The sequence below is a fragment of the Passer montanus genome, unplaced genomic scaffold (assembly GCF_014805655.1).
Source record: "Passer montanus isolate IOZ18808 unplaced genomic scaffold, ASM1480565v1 scaffold12, whole genome shotgun sequence".
Taxonomy (NCBI): Eukaryota; Metazoa; Chordata; class Aves; order Passeriformes; family Passeridae; genus Passer; species Passer montanus.
In genome coordinates, this window is record NW_024358722.1 from 11,708,134 (window position 1) to 11,728,168 (window position 20,035).

Consider the following 20,035-nt stretch of genomic DNA (forward strand, 5'->3'; position numbering starts at 1 on the left):
GTATCCCACCTACCAGCATTATTTACTTCCTCTTCCATTTTGGAGACCTTGGTCAATTTTCTGGTGCTAGGTCATTAAAGCTGTTTGAAAAGCAACTAAATCATGCTACAGTGTGAAAACAAGGCAGAATGATGTTGGTTATGTGCTTCTTTGTTACTGTTGCATGAATGCAGCCTCCCTCTGTGGTTTGCCTCAAAAATTAGTCCAGGCTATAGATGTCAGCAATTACAGAAAAACAAGTTAAAGTCCTGAGGAGTGGTTGCACTCTGTTCTTCCTGCTCTGACTTGAGCTACAGAACATTGCTACAGGGAAAGAGTGGTCTTTATTTGCTGAGAGTGTTTGTCAAATGTCTCCACAGGGATTATTACTGTGTATTATTTATTTGCTAACAGTCATAAAACTCAGCACTAATGATTGGTGAAGTTGGATCCCTTCCGAACTGGATTACAATTTAAAAGGTAAAAATGTTAAAGTGTGGATGAGGGAACTGAGAGAATCAGCATGGGCAGAATGAGAACCTAAAGAACAAAAACAGGGATGTCAAGTACCTAGACACAGAGAAGAGAGCACAAATCTCTCGATCAGTGAGAACTGAGACACATTTACAGGAATATGTACACTGCTATTACTTGGCTAAATTCCCTGCTTTAAACATAAAACAGAGAAGAGGACGGTGCATTTCAGTGCTGTTCATTTTGTACTTTTCACAAACTGCCACTTAAAAAAGAATAAATGGGCAGGTTCTTTGAGAGTGAAGAGTTAAATGTAGAAGTACAGAAATTTACTTGTGTGTATGTCAAGCTTTCACACATGCTTCTGTAAGTGTAGTGGATACATACGAGCTGGTAGGAGGCTTTCTTCAAACAGAAGGGGGAGTTGGCTGTTTGCTGAGAGATGCTATAAATGTAGATCTCTTGGAAAGTCTAAAAATGAAATGGTGCTAGTGCAAGACAGCGTTTTGTTGAGTGCATGTTTAGTAAGACATCAATAGAGAAGATGAGTATCTTCTCAAATACTATATATAGCATTTATTCCTAAATTCAGAATCAAGTTCTATTTGTGAAAATAGATCTTAACTGACAGCTGCTTGATTTTAATTGTGTGGTCCTCTTTTTGTAGGAGTTATGTAGGGAATTACAGGTTGTTTGCATCATCCTGTCTCTTGGAAAAATGCTGTCAGTTCCTGCTTTCATGTGTGAACCTTCCAGGAGCTAATTTTTACCTTTGCTTTGCAAGGAAAGTATATTATTTGAAAAGAAATGGGATATGACCTCAAGCCACGGTTCACGTTGGGTAGAAGGGAGGGAAAAGCTGCAAGCAAAATGAAATGCCAGAAAAATGAAGCAAACTGAAGTAAAGGGGGTGTTTCTGGATTAGAGTTAGGTGAAGAACAGAACAAACAGGAGTGATTGCCATGATTACTGAAGGATACTATGTATGTTGATGAGAAAGTAAATTTGTTCTTCTAGTTAGTGTGGAAGTTATTGGTGGGTAAGATCTGGTAGCACATCTTGTTTGCTTTCCTCTTGCAGGCCTGTTCTTATCTTGGTACGTTGCAGCCCTGGGAATTCCACAATTTCTTTTACATGATTTCATAAATTAATATTTTGTACATGTGTTCAACCAGAATTCTTTATTTTTGTTGCTCTTCTGTTCTATGCTACAGTCTCTACTCTTACTCTGTTGAACATCTGTCCCTCAGCTTCTGAGTGCAGGAATATGTACTATATTGAGATGTCAGCCTCTCATGAGCTGCCTTTTCCGGGCTCCTGTTGATCTTCAAGCATAACTTGTGTTATCATCAATGAGCACGGGTAGTCCCTCCCTTTGTTTCTGCAGTCTCCCAAACACGCATCTGTCGCGATGACCCCATTGCCCACTGACAATGTGTATTAACAAACATAAGATGCTCCATTGCTTGGACCCAACCCATCTTTATTTCTATTGCTCACTTTAAAAATTAAATAAATTGACATTCTGTTTGGCAGAGCTTTGTCACAATTTTCAGCCTTTCCTCCGTCCCATCTGCTCCCCCAGCTGCTCAGTCACACCCTGCCCTCCATTTTCAGTGTGCCGAACTGCAGATAGATAAAATAGCCGGTAACTGTTAGTCAGGATGTGTTGCCTCCCTTCCCACTGTCCCATCTGCTCCTCGCTCTCTTGCAGCTTTTCACCCATGCTCCTGTTTTTTTGCTGTCCTGTTATTTTTGGCAAATGGCTGCATTGCGGATGACCCAGATTCAGGATATGTATTGGGGTGTTTGCTCTTGTGTTAATGTGGCAGTTCCTGGGGTTCAGGGCCTTTGAAAGTTGGCTTGTCATCTACCTGAGGACATTTTCTTAAAGAAAGCTCTTGAGGAGGGCTGGCACCTTTAAGATTGACTGGGTGGTATCCCTTCTGTCAATAAGTATGAAAGTTGTGAGAGGGGCTTAATCCTTTAGTTGGAGTACAGTGGAGGGTGAAAACTGAAGCTCAGAAAATTGCACTAGTAAAAAGAACTTTGAGGCTTTTTCTAAGCTCTTTGCTGATATGCATGAAAACACCCCTGTACCCCTTCTGTACTGGGGCAGCTTTACTCACAAACATTTTACCTGTCCATCCTCTCCCCCTAAAAGTCCTTGTAAACCCGAAATAACAGACTATTGCAAGGAATGTTTAATTTTGGTTTTGTGACATAAAGATGAGTCAACCTTGCATCAGATTTTAAGCATTGTTTGTCTAATAAAAACGTTGAGGAAATGGAAAGAATGGAATTCTAGGAAGCACACTTCTCATACACTAGGAGAGGCAATGAAAGATAATGCAGGAATAGGTGTTATTTTCATGGTAGTTAATTTGCTCTATTTCCTCAACACAATAAATAGTGCAGTTTCTATATCTTATTTGGCTGATAGGTTTGAGTGGGAGAGAATGAAGTCTGTAGAACTGATAGTAATGAAATATTGTATGCTTTTAAAAGAAGAAATCTCTTCCAAAAGTTGTTCTAGGTTATCTTGATCATTAAAAAATGAAGGCAGATGAAAATAGAATAATGTAATCTCTAGTTTTGCAGTTTGTAGTATCAAGTATGTTTCATGTCACTCTGGTCATAGTATCTGACAGTCTTCTTCCACAGTGCATATGTTCACATAAGAGATAATTCAGCTGCTTCTCCAATTTTATCACATGCTCTTGTTTTACCATGTGCTTGGATCGTCAATTCTCTGGATGGGTAGTTCATAAAGATATAAATGTTGTGAATCTCTGTTTTACTCATGAAGATAGACTCTTGCTTAAATTGCAGGAAATTTAATTCCTTTATATGGGACTTGTTAAAGTATTTTCAGTATAAGCAAGCTCGATAACGTCACTGACTCTACGGAGAAGTTTTCTTTAATCTGTCCCAGAACAGCTCTTTAAATGAGATGTTTTGCAAATGCAGCACACATAGATGTTTTCCCTCTTATGAGTGTTTGCCAAGAAGTTACCAGCTAATGTCTGTCAGGGGAGTCTGCCTGCCACTTGTCACTGTGTCATCAAGCTGGGTTTGCAGCATGGTGGAAAACATGTGCCCCTGTTCCTGAGCCCTCCCTAACCCAGTGTGCTGCTTCGGACCTGCTCCCAGAACAAGCCACTGCAGCTGGATTTGGCAACTCTGTCAATGACGAGCCTTTGGGATATTCCAAATCACCATGATGCCACCATTTTTGCTAGAAAAAGTTTAAGAATGGTGGATATAGGAAAATGTTGGCTTGCTTCCCTGATAAAATACTGAAGGATTTATTTCTGTAAAAAACTTCAGTGTGATATTGTGTAGAGGACTGCCTACTTTTGACTGCTGTACAGAATTCAGTCTTAGGTATCTCCTCAACTTCATAGAATTATAGACTAGTTTGAGTTGGCAGGGACCTCAAAGATCATCTAGTTCCAACCCTCTACCATGGACAGGGACACTTTATACTAGAGCAGGCTGCTCAGAGATCCATCCAGCCTGGCCTTGAACACTGCCACGGACGGGCCATCCACAGGTTCTCTGGGCAACCAGTTCCTCACCACCCTTACAGCAAAGAATGTTTGTCTAATACCTAATCTAAAGCTATGCTCTTTCTGTTTGAAGCCACTCTCTCTTGTCCTGTCACTACATGTGACTTGTCCTGTCACTACAAGTTTCCATCTGGAAGAATGGATTACTTATCTTGGTCAGTCTTCCCCCACAGCGTTTTCTCTGTTGTCGGCTAGCTCGAGAAATAAATGCATTTACCTGTACCCTCAATTTGATCTTTCCGTGCCATTCAGTGTATCTTTGTGAACAGTCCTGTAAAAATGCAAATTTACTGACCGTACCTCTAAGTGACACTAGAGAGAAGTTCCTTTAAATTCTGCTCTGCTGCCTGAAGCCCCTTCTCCTTCCATGTTTGTGTATTTTGTGCTCAGAGTGGTGTAATAAACTTGCATAGCAAATTAAATAAGTATTTTCTCTCTAACTCAAAATTCCACTGTGTCCTTTACCTTAACTCTTAATTCTCACCTAAATGATCTGTTCTGTTGTGTGTTGTCCTTCATCAGCTTTCTCGAGAGGCAACCATTATACAAGTTTCCCATCTCTGGCTTGGTTTTCTCTTAGAGGCTAAATGTGACATGTAAGTGGAAATGGATTTAGGAATGGAAATGTTTGGACCATGCAATTTCTTTTCACGCCTGTCTTCCTCCTCCACTCTCAAACTCATAAGATTTGCTTGTCAAGGTACCCTTCTACATCATACTACCATTTATTTCTGTAAGATGGCTGCAAACACTGCAGTGTTGGGAGAGCTCTGATGGCAGCCAGTTTTGCTAGACCAAACAATGTGCAGAGGGAAGTTTTTTCCAACATCTTTCAAAAATGTCTGAGGCTGATCTTCATGTATAGCAGCAATGGGTTTAGAATAACAACCCGAACTCCATTCAGTTGCAGGAAAGGTTGCTTGGGCCAGTGTTTTACAAGCCACCTTCTATGTCATGCTGCATGTGTTTGGGCTATCATGATAATATGGTTTGGTTTTGGTTTTGGGGGTTTTTTTGGTTTTTTTTGTTTTGTTTTGTTTTTTCTTTTTTTGTTTTTTGGGGGGGGTTTTGTGTGTGTGTGTTGTTTTTTGTTGTTGTTGGTGGGGTTTTTTTGGTTTTTTGTTTTTGGGGGGGGTTTGTGTGTGTGTGTTGTTTTTTTTTGTTGTTGGGGTGTTTTTGGTTTTTGGGGGTTTTTTTTGGTGTGTTGTTTAAGTGCTACAGTCCATTTATTTCAAATGTGTGGGGGAGGTGGGGGAAGATGTGAGATTATAAGATGGAGCATTGAGGAGGGATGCCAGGGTTTCAGCCTGGCAGCCATGGTTTCATTGTAATTTAACACAAGATTGCCATTCTATCTTCTGGCTGTATTTCCAACAAGAAAGATGAGAGAGAAACAGACAACAGTAAAATCCAGAGAAACACCACAAATCCATAGCAATTGTTTATATTGCTGTAATAGAGCATATTGTTAAAAGCATTAAATGGCATCATGAAGAGTTGTGGCTGTAGAAAGTTTTTTTAAGTTTGCTTTGATGTAAACAGTTTGCTGTACATTCTCAAAATTTACAAGCTTGGAAATATTTAATTAAAATTATTGTTATGGGTTATCTAGACCAATGTAATTTCTTTTTCATTGCTAAATAATGCTTTTAATATATTAAATTGAGCACACTACCTGCTCGGGTACTTTCCCAGTTAGCTTCTTCTAGATGTCTTGAGATGTTTAAGGAAAGTTTTCTTTTTTACTCTTATAGCAGCTGAGTAAAATCTGCATTGACATCAAAGACTGTCAGGAAAATGTTTACTGCTTTTTAGATCAATGACTAGCCAAGCTAATGGAAATTAGCTACAGCAAAACCCATTGAAGATTCAGTGCTTGTCTAAACTGTGTCTGTCATAAACTGTTCCTTTATACCTTATAAATGGCTAAGGGCTTTTATGGTCTATACTACATTTAACTTGCCTTGTTTAATGTGCAGCACTTCTGTAAAAGGTGATGTACTATATATGACAGTTTATTTTTTTAGTAACTCTATTTATTAAAACAAAAAAGGTAGCAGAGCTTTTTTAGTTATTTATATTGTTTTAGTTGTATTGCTTTGGGTTGTAAAACAGGCAAACTTTAGAAACTTAACAAGTCTGATCATTACCTTGATGGAAAATGCAGTTAAGCACCAACTGTCTGATGGGTTGCCCATGTCTAATTCTTTCTATTGTTTAGCAGAGGATTTTTACCTTTCTCAATTAAAACTGGTTTTCCTAAGAGTTGACAAGTAAGTTTGATAGACAAAGGGAGAGTGAAAGGTAGATCTGATGATAGAAAATGCCCTATTTGAGCTGTAGCTTAATTCGAGCTACCATGATCATAACTTGTCCTTATTTAAACTTTTTTGTTAACATGGATTTCATAGCAAGATTTGAAATGTTTTCTCTGTGTGCCTACACTTCCACGTTCTGAAAAGACATATGTTTTTCATGTGTGGGACCATACATTCAAACTAAGCCTTTCAGGGAGAGACAAACTTAAGCTGTCCTCTATGTGTGTGCATACAGAAGGAGAAGGCATTGGAAGTCCTTGGATAGCTTTGGAGATGTGAAGTACTAGAAAGGGAAAAAATTCTTTCACTAACTCAATTGTCTGTGTCTGTGAATATTTATATAATTTTTATATTCTCTACCTCTTCCTATCATGCCCTAGTTTTCATCCAGAATTTGCACAGAAAAATCTCAGTCTCTGTTTTCATACATGACTATTTTTCATAGCATTGTGTGGAAGATTGGCTGTTGCTCTATTGTACATACTGACTGATACAGAGCACCATCCTCAAACCTTATCTGTCCTCATTTTTGTGCTGACTCAGACTGACTCATATACTAGATATAGTTCTGACCAAGGGTAACGTTCAATTTCCCAGAGATTACTTTGCAGTAATATGTTGAAATTGTATTTCGATGCCTGTTACTGTCATTTATTTGAAGATTTATCTCTTTATAATCTAGCACTTGAAACATTTGTTTTGATGCTTACAGAAGGAGCAATTTAATTGTCTAGAAATGTATTTTTTGGTGTGTTTTGATCATGTGTTTATGTTGTTTCAGGTATCTGAGCATGAATTTTGGTCTGCCTGTAGCTATTAAAGATTAATTACCGCTTTTTTTGTTCTTCTTTTTTTTGTTTTGTTTTGTTTTTTGGTGCTGCAGTCACAAGACTTTGCTTTCTGCAACATCACCATTTAGGAGATGAAGGCTGAGCAGTCCCCGATACTTCCCTTATTTTCCATGCCCTGGAAAATGGTCATCACTTCACACAAAGCATTCACTGTTTTGTAAATTCAAGCACTATGTACAGAGACTTTCAGCCTGGGGCCATAATGTACAGGATGTTTTTCCTTGTGCCGTAATGAGACAATATTTCTTGGTGAAGTGCTGTAAATGTTCTTTAAATTTTCCTCTACCAACTGAATAATGGAGGAAGCTAAAACTCCCTCATCCTTCTTTTGCCATCTTCTTGCAGTCTCCATGCTGCACTCACACCTCAGGTGAAAATGCAAAATACAGATTCACAAAAATGTAAACTAGTATATGGTAGAGAGAGACCTCCTTTATTGGTATCATTAGGACAAAAGTACCAAAATCTGGATAATTACACTTCTTGAACATGAGCAGTAACATTTGCACTGAAAAGAAAATTTGAGATTGCCTGTATATGTGAAGCTTTTTTTAGAGGTATCTATTGTTAAGAGTAATTTGTTAAGAATCATTACTATAACCAGATCTAATCTGATTCTAGAATCTTTCAGTGTTGTCTTATTAAATCAGCCAGAGGATTAATGACTTCTGAAGTTGTTTGATGCTGTTTGCTGTCTACTGAAATGTTTTACTCTATATTGGATCCTACTGGAAGTATCACCCACCCTAGAACATTGCTACTGTTCACATCTGTCAGCAAAAATACATCAAGGAGCATGTTTTGTAAAATAAGAATTAATCCACTGAATGTATACAACTGTGTCCCATTCTGGGCTCCTCACACCAGGGACATGGACATGCTGGAGTGAGTCCAGCCAAAGGACTGATAGTAAAGGGACTGAAACCTCTGCTGTAAGAGTAGAAGCTGAGGGATCTGGGACTGTTCAGCCCGGAGGAGAGAAGGCTCGGGGGAATATTATCCATATGTATAAATACCCAACTACAGGCTTTTCTAAGTGGTATTCAGTGACAGGACAAATGGCAGGGGGCACAGACTGAAATCCAATTTAAACATAAAAAATACATTTAAACACAAAAAAAATCACTTTTATTGTGAGTAGTTGCCCAGCAAGGTTTGGCAGTCTTCTTCACTGGGGCAGGACAAAAGGCAGGGGGCACAGACTGAAATTCAATTTAAACATAAAAATACATTTAAACACAAAAAAATCACTTTTATTGTGAGTAGTTGCCCAGCAAGGTTTGGCAGTCTTCTTCACTGGGGGTATTCAAAACCCAAACAGATACAGACCTGAGCAGCCTTCTCTAGCTGACCCTGCTTTGATCTTTCTAAGTAACCTCCAGTGGTCACTTCCAGCCATAACTATGATTCAAGACTGCTTTTAATCAGGAAGCCTTACTCCAATTTGAATGGCATTGGTGAGAGGTTCTGTTAGATATTTAAGAAACCTTTGGGATCTGTTCCATAAGGATGTGAACTTCTGTCTAAAAGTTGTTTGTTGTAATGGCAATGTCTTTTTCTAATGCTGCTTGAAAATTTGCAGGGATTATTAACTTCATGTGCACCTTTTGTTTTGCCCCTCAGGAACGTTTCTTCTCGCCAAGATTTCGTCGTCGACTTCATGCTGTCCTAGCATCTGTTAGCACTTCAATGCTGATTTTATCAAATCTAATATTTCTTGGAGGAAATCAAGTTGGAAAAATCTACTGGAACAGGATCTTTATGGAAGGCAAGTTTATTTTTATGTGCTTTCTAGATAACAGAATGTTCCAATTGTTACCTTGGGTGGGCTGAGCCAGGTTTTTCCTCTCAGTGCACTAACTGGGAGTTAATTTTTTTCAGATCAAAACTATCAAAAATATGAGAAAATTCAAATAAATCTGCAGGCTGCATGACTACAAAGAAACATTGCTTTTTTTCCCATTCAAGCCTAGAAGGAGGGCTGTCAGGCTTCTCTGACAAAGAGAAATCACTGAAGATCAAGTAATAAATGTGTGACAAGTTACCAAGTTGAATTTTTTCCCCACTCTGCATTTCACACACATCACTAAGGATAGGTGTACTAAAGCCAACCCCATAGATTCTGTGGATGGTTAGTGGGTAAGATCTGCATAATACAGCATAACTGAGCAAGCATTAATGGCTGGTTTTTTGTAGTGAATGTGACTTCAGGCTGGGGACCTGCTGACTATTGAGGACAAGTGTGGGGACAGGGGAACTTGGGTGACAGTGTCAGCCTGTGGTGCTGCTGAATAAGCAGTATGGGACGTGTTCTGAGCTGACTCAGGAGACAGAGCGAGCTTTAAGTGTTTTGCTAGAGGTCAGTGTAAGTAGGACCAGTTTTCTTTTTACGTTCTTACTGCTGCCAGTCAAATTAAGATCTTGTAGAGGAATATTTCTTCCTCAAGAGGGAAGTACTAATAGGCTTCTGTGCCTAGCAGTGTTCTCTTAAAAAGACCACCACTGTCTATGGCAGTGTTTTCTCCTCTTGTTCCTTTCAATGGCTTAGAAATCAGCTCTGGAGTTCCAAGATCCTACTTAAGCATCTCAAAGTAGTGAAACTCTTAAAGAGTGAGTTATGTATATGAGTGGAACAATTTATCTTCTGAACTAAAGGAGAAAAACCATTCAAAGAGCTTGAAGAAAGGAACATTTTTACCATGAAGTATAGTGAAGCTTTATGTTAATACTGAGCAGCAAAGAGGGAGTACTAGATTTTGCTCTTTAAAGCATAAAATACTTGTTTTCTTTTTTTTGAAAGGCTTTGTTTTTTGTTTTCTCTTAAATTGTTTCCTTAGAATTAGTTGGCTAATAGTAGAAAATAAGCTGAAAGAAAAAGTTGAAAGTAAATTTGAACATCTCTTCTTAATTATTAAAAGAAAAAAAAGGATTAGTGAAGTTGTCTATCTCAGGCTTACAGCTCCATACAAATTAATTCCCTAATGCAATCTATATATTATATGAGAATATATATCAAGAAAGTATGCCTTCCTTGTTAGAAGGGCTAGTGGTTGTGTAGGGGTTTGCAACTGATGAAGGACAATGTTTTATCAAGTATAACAATATTTAATTCAAACAGAATCAATCAATTATTGATTGTTTTTCTAGGTTTGTTTTTTTTTTTTTTCTTGGGGGGGCTAATTCTTTGCTCTATTTCTCCTGCACTTGAATACATAGAGTTACTTAAGGATTAGGTACCAGTCATCTAAGAAAGGAATAAGAAATCAGTTTAGTCATTTGCATCTTTGTTTCCATGATGTTTTAATCAAATTAACTTTATTTTCAGAACATGAAAGCTTTTGCTTAGCCCAGCTCATACTCCACTAGTAGAAATCTCAGTGTTTAGCTTTGAGAGCTTTGTATGCCTCTATTATTTGATCACTCAGATGCCTGTGAGTATGTTGTTTAACTGCATTGTTGTTCTGACAACTCCCAAACTGAAACATCCACGAAAATTTTATTGCATCTACACACCTGATCCATTGTGGTTTTCTTACTGTGGAACAAATGGGGTGAACTCTGCTATCACTGCAGGCTGGGGGATGAACAGACCAAGAGCAGCTCTGCAGTGAGAGACTTGGGGGTGCTGGTGGATTAAAAGCTGGACGTGACCCAGCAATGTTCACTGGCAGCCCAGAAAGCCAAATGTGTTTTGGGCTACATCAAAAGGAGCCTGGGCAGCAGGCCAAGGAAGGGGATTCTGCCTCTCTGTTCCCCTGTGGTGAGACCCCTCCTGCAGTGCTGTGTCCAGCTCTGGGGTCCCCAGCACAGGGAGGACATGGACCTGTTGAAGCAAAAATGAGTAGAAGGATGGAGCACCTCTCCAGTGAGGAAAGGCTGAGAGAGTTGGGATTGTTCAGCCTGGAGAAGAGAAGGCTTCAGGGTGCCCTAACTGCAGCCTTCCAATACCTGAAGGGAGACTACAAGAAGGATGGAAAGGGACATTTTACAAGAAGCTGTAGTGACAGGACAAGGGGGAATGGCTTCAAACTGAAAGAGGGTAAGTTTAGATTAGGTACTGGGAAGAAATTCTTCCCTGTACAGAAGGCACTGGAACAGGTTGGTCAGAGAAGTTGTGGATGCCCCATCCCTGGAAGTGTCCAAAGTCAGGCCAGATGGATCTCTGAGCAACCTGGTGTAGTGGGAGAAGTCCCTGCCCATGGCAGGGGGCTGGACCTGGGTGGTTTTTAGGGTCCCTTCCAACCCAAGATATTCAATGATTCTAGGATTGAAGGCCGGTCAAATCCAGAAGAACTGTTCAAAACTTGGTATTCAGTTTCAACTGAATTTAGGTGCTGGTCTGTAAGAGAGACAACAAAAATCTATGTTTGGAGTGTGCAATGCTAAAAACTAAAGTTAAATAAATTTGTTTGTAGTCTGCACTGTTCTGGTGAATCCAACTCATCAATACTTATAGACTAAACTAAACACTACAAATATTTACTCTTTGATCATTCCTTTGTCAGCCCAAGAACAGATGAGATGATCTAGTTACTTGGCTTGAACTCAAGATTTTGTCTCCACCTTGATTAAAAATTCAGTGGGGATATGCTTGACTTGTTAGAACTAAGGATGGTGGTGGTGGGTGGGTGTTCTGTGAGGCAGAAGGGTATTTGTTTGGGTTTTTATATTTGCACTTCATTTCTGATGATGCAAGCAATATAAAGTTCCCAAGAATTAAGATTTTTTTTGTGCATTATGATTCTGGCGAGCTTTGATTAGAAAGATGTTGATATTCTGTCATTGACTTCTGGAGAATAGTCTAGAAATCTGGCAAAGGACCCCCAGAGCTCTTTTTTATGTAATACCCAAATCTGAGTCATTTCACTTGGTAGATAATGCAATGTTAAAATGTCCAGTACATTACTGAGATCTGCTAAATATGTATCTAGTTGCTTTCAATCAATACTTGTTAGCTTTGGTTAAGAAGAAAGAAGATATTCTGTAAATTTCAGGTTAAAATATTAGAAATAATATTCTCTATTTCAAAGCTTTTTGATCTCTTTGAGATTTACCTTGGCTTAGGAAAGCTAAGCAGGTTTTGCATCACTCTAAAACCAGAGAGTAGAACATTTCCACTGGGAGGACATCTCTACATTCTCAGGAACCTGCCAGCAGGACTTGAGATTTGTTGACTGAGGTGGCAGAATTTTCTTCAGTACTAGTGTCACATAAAATCCCTCTGAGGTCAGGAATAGAGAGATGTGGAAGCAGAACCTCCCACCTGTGCACTATTGGCTGCAAAGAGTAGTTGATTCCTTTACTTTGTTCAAATCCCACAGAATTGTGTCTATAAAGATCTGTACGTGTACAGGTAGGAAAAAAATAGGAGAACAGATGTGTGCTTCACAGTTTGTAAACGTAATTGGCATTTGTAGATCACTAAAAAGTAGACAAGAACATATATGCTAAAGTCCAGCAATAAAATGCATCTCAGAGCAGAAATCAGATCTGCAGGTTTAGGTGCAATATAAGAAGTTGTGTGTGGCATTTTCAGGTCTAGCAAGTAAATGAACCTCAGAATATCAGTATTGTAAGGCTCTAAATGCCCAGCCTACAGCACTTCATAGTTAGAAATTAGCAGTTCTGTTGTATAATACTGAAAAACAGAATACTGAGGAGTAGCTACCTGCTAGCATGTATGTGACAGTGATGCAAATTTAAACCAACATGCTCTTAAAAGAAAGTTTTACTGAAGCTTAAGGTGTGTGAAATGCACTTCTAGTCTTTCTCTTTGGTTACTGGAGAGGATTTACTCTGTTCTTTTGCAAAGACTGAGTATTGTCAAAAATCTTTACAGTTTTCAGAGAGTGGGGAAGAAAAGATATGGATATGAAAGCAATTAAATCTCAGGGCCAGCACAGTCAGTTCAATGAGAACCATGCAAGTGGGATACCTTTGTTATCAAAGATTTGTGAATTGCATTTTAGAACAGGATTTAGATTAAGTTTCCTGGGATTCTTATTTGTCTGATACTTGAACTGCTTTGAAGTGCTTTGGCAGTGCTTTCCACAGTTCCCATGCCACAAACAAGGGGAGTTGATATCTGAGCATGTATTCTTTAGTATTTGTTTCTTCTTGTGAAAAATAGGTTAAATTTGTCTGGCTTTAAAAAGAATTTTGTGCATCATCAAAATCACTGGTGTCAAAATTATGAGAGCAGAGGTCTGTGTGTCTTATGTGTATGAATATTTGTTCTACATTTTGTTCTGAAAATTCTCTCTGTTCTTTCTGTTCAGACCAGCCTTAGTGCTTGTTTCTAAAATGTAATTTGGCCCTGTTATTTGCAAAGAAAAAAGTTCCTATAGCAAGCATTTACTTTGATCTTTCTTTTGTAAGAATTTTCTCATGAGAGACAATGTCACAAATGTCTAGTAAGAAAGTAGGAGAAATATCTTCTACATAACAAACCATTTTTAATCCTGTATTCTCCATAATCAAGTAATGCTTCGCTTCAAAATGAGATGCTCCAACAAGAAGGGTTCTCTTTGGAAGGGCTCACTCCTGCAACCAGCACTGTGCAGTGCTTTTGGTTAAGAGACTGAAATATTTTATCAAGCATGGATCGGAGAGGACATAAGTGTATTGGGTGACAAAAGTCTAAAATTCTTCCTGGTCTTTTTCTGGTTTACAAGGAACAGAGTCCAGATCAATGAGGAAAGCACACAGTGCATTTCAGGTGTATTTTACTTTGAACAGCTGTCTGAAAATTGGACAGCCGTGATTTAACTCAACTGTAAACCAGTACTTTAGCTATCCAATTTACCTTGCCAAATTGTGAGGAGTGCCTCTCTGGAGGGCAGTTCAGCCCACATACATCTGTCTTAGCATGGGATGAGATGCACTGTCACTCTTCACTGTGTTCAGGGGCATTTTGTGCAGCCTAGTTTAGATTAGATTGAACACCCAACCTTTGAGAAGGTGTCCTTTAGTAGACATCCAGGAAAGAGTGAATTTCACCCTCAGTTAGGAGTGATTCACTGCAGGGGTACAGAATGATTGTCTGGGCAGATGTCCTGCAATGAAGGATGTCTGACTGCTCTACCAGATTGTGAACTCCCTGCATCAACAGTGTCATACCACCTACAGCAAAAATAGACTTTGTGCAAAGATGCATTGACAGCAGTGCAAAATGCATAAATGCTCTTCTCCTAATGATGTTCTGAAGGCTAAAGTTAAAATATGTGCACTTTTGGTTACTGCAGTTTAAACAAGCAGTAAGCTGACAATTCGGAAGAAGGAGATACAGCAATGTAATTGGAAGTCTAGAGCTGTGATCCTGAATAAATTATATTGCTATGTTTTCAGAGAAAAGTATTGAAGGAAGAAATGGATACATAAAAGATTTTGCAAATTAAATTTTACAAAAATGTTCTGATCAGCAGTGGGTCAGGAGAAGGGAAAAACCCCTGTAAAATGTAGCAAGTACTTGCACTTTGGGGATCCTTTACGGGTCCCTTCCAGTTCCAGCTCTGGATAGTCTATGATTCTATTACATTACCTAGGTAAACTGTTGGATTGCCAACTTCGGGGGACAGTCTTGAGATAGAAAAAAATCTGTCAAGCAATGTAGAAAATACCGACAACATCATGATGTAGGAGTAATCTCTAAATTGCTTCCAGACCCATTCCAAGCCATATTTTCATTAGGCAGTTCATCAGCAGAGATGTTTAAAGCAAAACTAAAATTTATTTATCCATGTCTAATATTTGTTCACTATATATAATAAAGGTGATGCCTTTATTTTGCCTCCAGTTTTCCCTTTTGGCTTGCTTTGAAGCAAAATCAGGTCCTATGCTAATCAGAATTCAGATAATGGGTCAATTTATAGGGAAAAGAAAATATGTTCTCATTAACACCTTTCCTACTTTACTGAGGCAGAAAGCCTTTGGACTTCTTCCCAGCTGTGCAGCACAGCAATCTTAGATTGTGTTCACAGGGCATCTTAGGCACTGATTTGCAAGTGGGAATTTCCACAGTCGTGGCGTACAAGATTCAGAGGTATGAGTGAAACAAAGAGTTTGGTGTGACATATCTAAACATGCCTAAATGTAACATGCCTAAATGTGGATTTTTTGGCTTACTTTGGCAGAAACAGTGGACCATTATCTTATGATATTAAAATAAAATTATGCAGATTGGTAATGACACTGTATCTATCACAGGACTGAAAATTATTCTAACAATCTCTGTTGGTTTCATTTTATGCAAATCACTTAGTGCATGAGTTGGCAATTGCAGTGCTATCAGCATCTTTCAAGGCATTGTCCTGAACTATTGTTGCCTTTTGAAGTTTTGCCCTTGGTTGTGAAGACAGTGAAGTTAGGTTGTTGCTGTACAAAAAGTCATTTCTATATTAGTAGTAGAAATGCCTGCGTTCAACAATTAACTAATTTAAAAACTTTGAGTTACTTAATGTGCAGCTCCACTGCTGTGTGAGATGTCATCAGCAAAAAAAGGTAAGAGATTCCTGTATTGGTTGTTGTGTGTTTGAGCCTGGTTCATGCAAGATCCTGTTTCCATCAGAGAAGTTGTTCAGTGTATGCCTCATGTGCTGCAATAAGGAGTGTGGGTAGAAGGCCTCAGGGTAATCAGTTCATACGACCTCATCCTTCAGAAACTGAGTACTGCTAGTCAGATTAGGTCGTACATTTAGCACATTTTAAGGGCTGAGGAGCAAAGTAGTTAGAACTTATTATCCAGCAGGGTTTAGTTGGACATTTTAGCTCTGAGTCTTGCCAGATAATATACAACAATGTCTTAGGAGCCATATTGCTTGTAACAACTTCTGAAATGGGTTGCAATGATAGATGTGATTATCTAGCTGTGAAGGGGTTTAAAGGTGCAGGAGGAATGAAATCATGCAGCAAAGGAACTCAAAGGAATACACAAAACCTGTCAGCTGGGGCATCCCTGTGAGTGTGTGATACTTTGCTGTCTATTCTATGCATCTGTTGCAAAGTCATTGCTTATATTTCTTTGCAGCTGAAAGAAAAAGGAGGGCTGCTTATTGGCAGTTCAGAGTTTCAGATGGCCCTTGTTTTAGTTTGGAAAATTCTGTTGTAGGGTAGCTGGCATATGGTCTTACAGCATTCTTTTTCTGTGGAAACTCCCCCCTGAGGATTCTCCTGGTGGGAAGACCCCTAAAAAGTTCCGTGCCAGGATTGAGAGACAAACAGGACTTTTGGTTTTTTCAGTCTTCAGGTTGCTGCTTATTTTTCTCTTATCAACAGTTCAGCACACTGTCTACATCTCAGACTTAGCATATGAAGAGACACTAAGTCACTTCATACGCTAAGTCTGAGATGTCACAAGACACACAGGTTCAAAGCCTTTTAAAACTATTTTGTACAATTAACTCTTAGAATGTATTTTATTTCTACCTTTCTACCAATAACTAATTACTTGTCTGTTCACGCAAGATCTACATTGCAGGTTTTTCTAACCAATCACTCTGTGCTACCAACACTGCAGGAAATGGAGTAGATGAAGAAGATCAGACAACACCCAAAATCCTCCTCCTTCTATCTACCTCCATACTAAAAACCCAAAAACTCGAAGTTTTTCACCCTGTGAGAAACTATACTACTATCTATTTCACACATTCGTAGATTCCAGTTCATCCCAAAGTCATGGAAGCTTTCTCCATGGACAAAGGTTAAAAGCAGCGTTGCCCTGGGGATCAGGACTTCTCAGGACAGACAGAGAAATATTCCCTGTGCCCAGGGTTCCAACATTGTTCCTCCAGATTTTCACTTTCACTGAGAAATCCCACTTGCTGCTGTTATGCAGAAACTTACTTAGGGTCATTTTTCCAAAAATACATTTATGAACATTATATTGATGAATTGCATAATTTAGAGTAATATTGCCTAGTGGCAGAAGTATTACTGAAGATGTCACATTTTTCTAAGTGAGTCATTCTTCTTCATGCACAAAGGAAACTTGTTTTCACAATCATTTACGTGACCTTGCTTAGTGGGTGCAGTTCATTGGGATGTGAACTGGCAAAATACCAAGAAAAATTGATTTGGGTCTGCAGCAATAAGGAGGCAGTATTTGGGTTTTTTTTTCTCCTGCACCTCCCAAAGGATGAAGCTGTATAAAAGCAAGTATTCACATATTTTGGGGGGACATTTTCTTCAGAGTTGAAACAATAAAGTGTGTTCTGCCATTTTCTGTTGTATCATGTTGGTTTGAGACTCTGTTCTATGTGAAAATTGTTGGAGCATTTCTATGTTTAAATTCAACTCTTGCTGTTTAATCTCAATAGTTTACCATTTGTCATTAATTTGTCTTTAGATTCTTAGGATCTGATCGTGCAACCGGTTGAAAGGCAGAAAGATTTTTCTGTCTGGAAAGTTCCAGAGCATGTGCAAACATATCTGCTGGGATCAATATGATTCCAAGGTCAGAATCAGTCATATTTCATATATCTTATTGAAGCCTTTATTTTACATAGCGCATGTACAAGTGAAAAAAAAAGCAGGGCAGTGCACAATACGAGTGCACATAGAGTTCCCTGTTGTCCATGGTGTGCATCTGACTTAAAGAACTAAATAAACTACTCTGCACACAGAAAATGGGGAGTTGTTCCTACATTGTGCTGCCTTCTTGTCAATTTGCAGCTCTTTCATAAAAATACAAGTTTGCTACTTTGTGAGCTTTACTGATCGCAGGCAAAATGCCCCCAGATTTTCAATTATTTTGGCAAGGTTCCTACAACCTTTTCCGAATTGTTGTGATGTTGCTAGTGAAGTACAGTATGGCATGATGAGCAGTTGTTGTAGTAGGTTGGCCAAGTCCATCTTACAGATGTAACCTTGCTGGTAGCAGCATGCTTAGTGTGGAGGCAGGAATGAATGATGCCACCAAACACACTTGCTCTACTGGGATGACAGGTCAGCAGCATGTGCTGGTTTAGCATAATCTTTCAGAGGCTGAAGCAGTGTGAATGTGTGGACTCTTTATGCCTTAAACATAGCACTTACATAAAAAGAAAAAAACTAAATTTTGTGTCAAAAACCTTGAAATTGCCATGGCTTCATGAGTGCTCATCAGTGGGTAATTCAGCTTTGCCTTCTCATTCCCTTGTATTTTTGCCATACACAGCAAAAGCATCACAGTGGCCCAAAGTGACACAGCTGGGTGTAGAATACTTGAAGTGCTGTGGTCCCTGTGCTTATTGGGAAATTTATACATAAATGAATTCATGGTTGTGGTGGCATGTATGTGTTTGATTAGTAAGAGGCATTACTTCTGCTAACATGTACAACAATCAAGAAAAGTTTTCTGAGGAATGATGTAATCTCTTTCTTTTCCTGTACTCAGAAATTTCCAGGAGTCTTGTAGGTGCAACTTCTATCTTGTCATTGAATCCTGTTTCTTTTGTCTGTCAGCCCCTTTCATTTGTCCTCAGATTTGAGCTAGTCCTGACTCGCACTTTTTTTAACAAATGCCTTTTGAGAGAACAGTTCCCACCCACAGAAAGTAACCTCACAGCAGGAACTGGAACACCAGCTGTATTTAGCTTTGCAATCATTGAGACTTTCGTGACAACTTTCTAAGTTGTTTATTTCCTGAAAAGTAGTGTTAAAACAGCATTGTGGTGTTCTACAATTACTACCACTTGGAGCCTGCTAGATCAAATTTTCTCCATTTATAGCAAAAAAAGACACCTTTTTTTTTGCCTCAAATGCCAGCCCTGCATATTAGCTTGAGATGGAGAATTCTAGCAGAATTCAGCAGATTGAGAATTCATTCTGGTTCTTGCACCTCTACCAGTGAAGTCAGAGGTGAGAACAATCCTCTTGTAAAGATGCATGGGCCACAGAGGAGGCTGATCTTTTTCTAATACTAGTGTTCCCTGTGCACAGGCTTGAAAAGCAGTTAAGAGCTTATTTTTCTCACTGAGAAAGGCTGAGAGGATTTTTATCATGTGATAGCACAGTTCTGCTGCCTTTTTACACTAATGCTGTTTGCTTATAATTTCATTCTAGGTACACAAGCAAAAATTGTTGTCTCAGACTATTTTAGCATCTTTTCTTTTTAATCTCTGAATGAATTTATTTCAGCCGTCTTTAAATAAGTGCTGCTTTAAAGAAAAGAGAAGCTGAAAGTACAAGAACCCAGAAAAAATGAGTTGTTTCAGCCTTGTCTTGACTGTTGGGTTTTGGGAGAGAGTTCATTTAGTGTTTGTTTGGGCTTTTTTAAGAGGGGGAGAGCAAAGCCTTGTATATGTGCTTAATAAAATTTATAGACTTATATCCTTCTAAATGCTGGCAGTTCTGTAAAATGACTTCTACCTCATATCATTCCATTTACTACTAAATTGCATGCTGGGACATGTTTTCTTAAGGCACTTTGCACCAGCCAACAAAGACCTGAAACTCTGCAGAGCTGGGATTTAAGTTCATGCAGAACTTGGAATGTAGCAAACTTTGTGTGGGCATTATCAAACCCGATGAGAAACAGCACCATATGGTGGAACACACAGTTCTGCTGTCCCCAAGGAAGCACTATGAAGCAGAAGTGTGTCTCCTCCCTAAACAGCTGCATTTTTTTTCCTCAGTGCTACACCAGTCACTGATAATCTTGCTGTTTAGTGTGGTACCTGTAAAGGATGGATAAGCAGGGAAGCATGTGGCCCTACTACATTTTTAATCTCTTTGGGCACTGTCTTCCCCTGAGAACATGGAGAAATATCTGTTGTCTCCTGAAACCTTGGTTCTGTCTCCTGCAGAGGCTGCACCCCTGGGACACCATGCTCTCCAGTGCTGTCATGGGGGTGACTTGTGATGA

At 39.0% G+C, this 20,035-nt stretch overlaps 1 protein-coding gene across 3 annotated transcripts in view; it reads left to right on the top strand.

Moving 5' to 3' along the window:
• Positions 1-20,035, top strand: part of HHAT (hedgehog acyltransferase) — a 194,963-nt gene that overhangs the window by 125,896 nt on the left and 49,032 nt on the right. For all 3 annotated transcript variants that reach the window (XM_039697798.1, XM_039697797.1, XM_039697799.1), the window contains exon 11: positions 8,818-8,962. In XM_039697798.1, the coding sequence (XP_039553732.1) occupies positions 8,818-8,962 (145 nt within the window). The remainder of the gene's footprint in view (positions 1-8,817; positions 8,963-20,035) is intronic.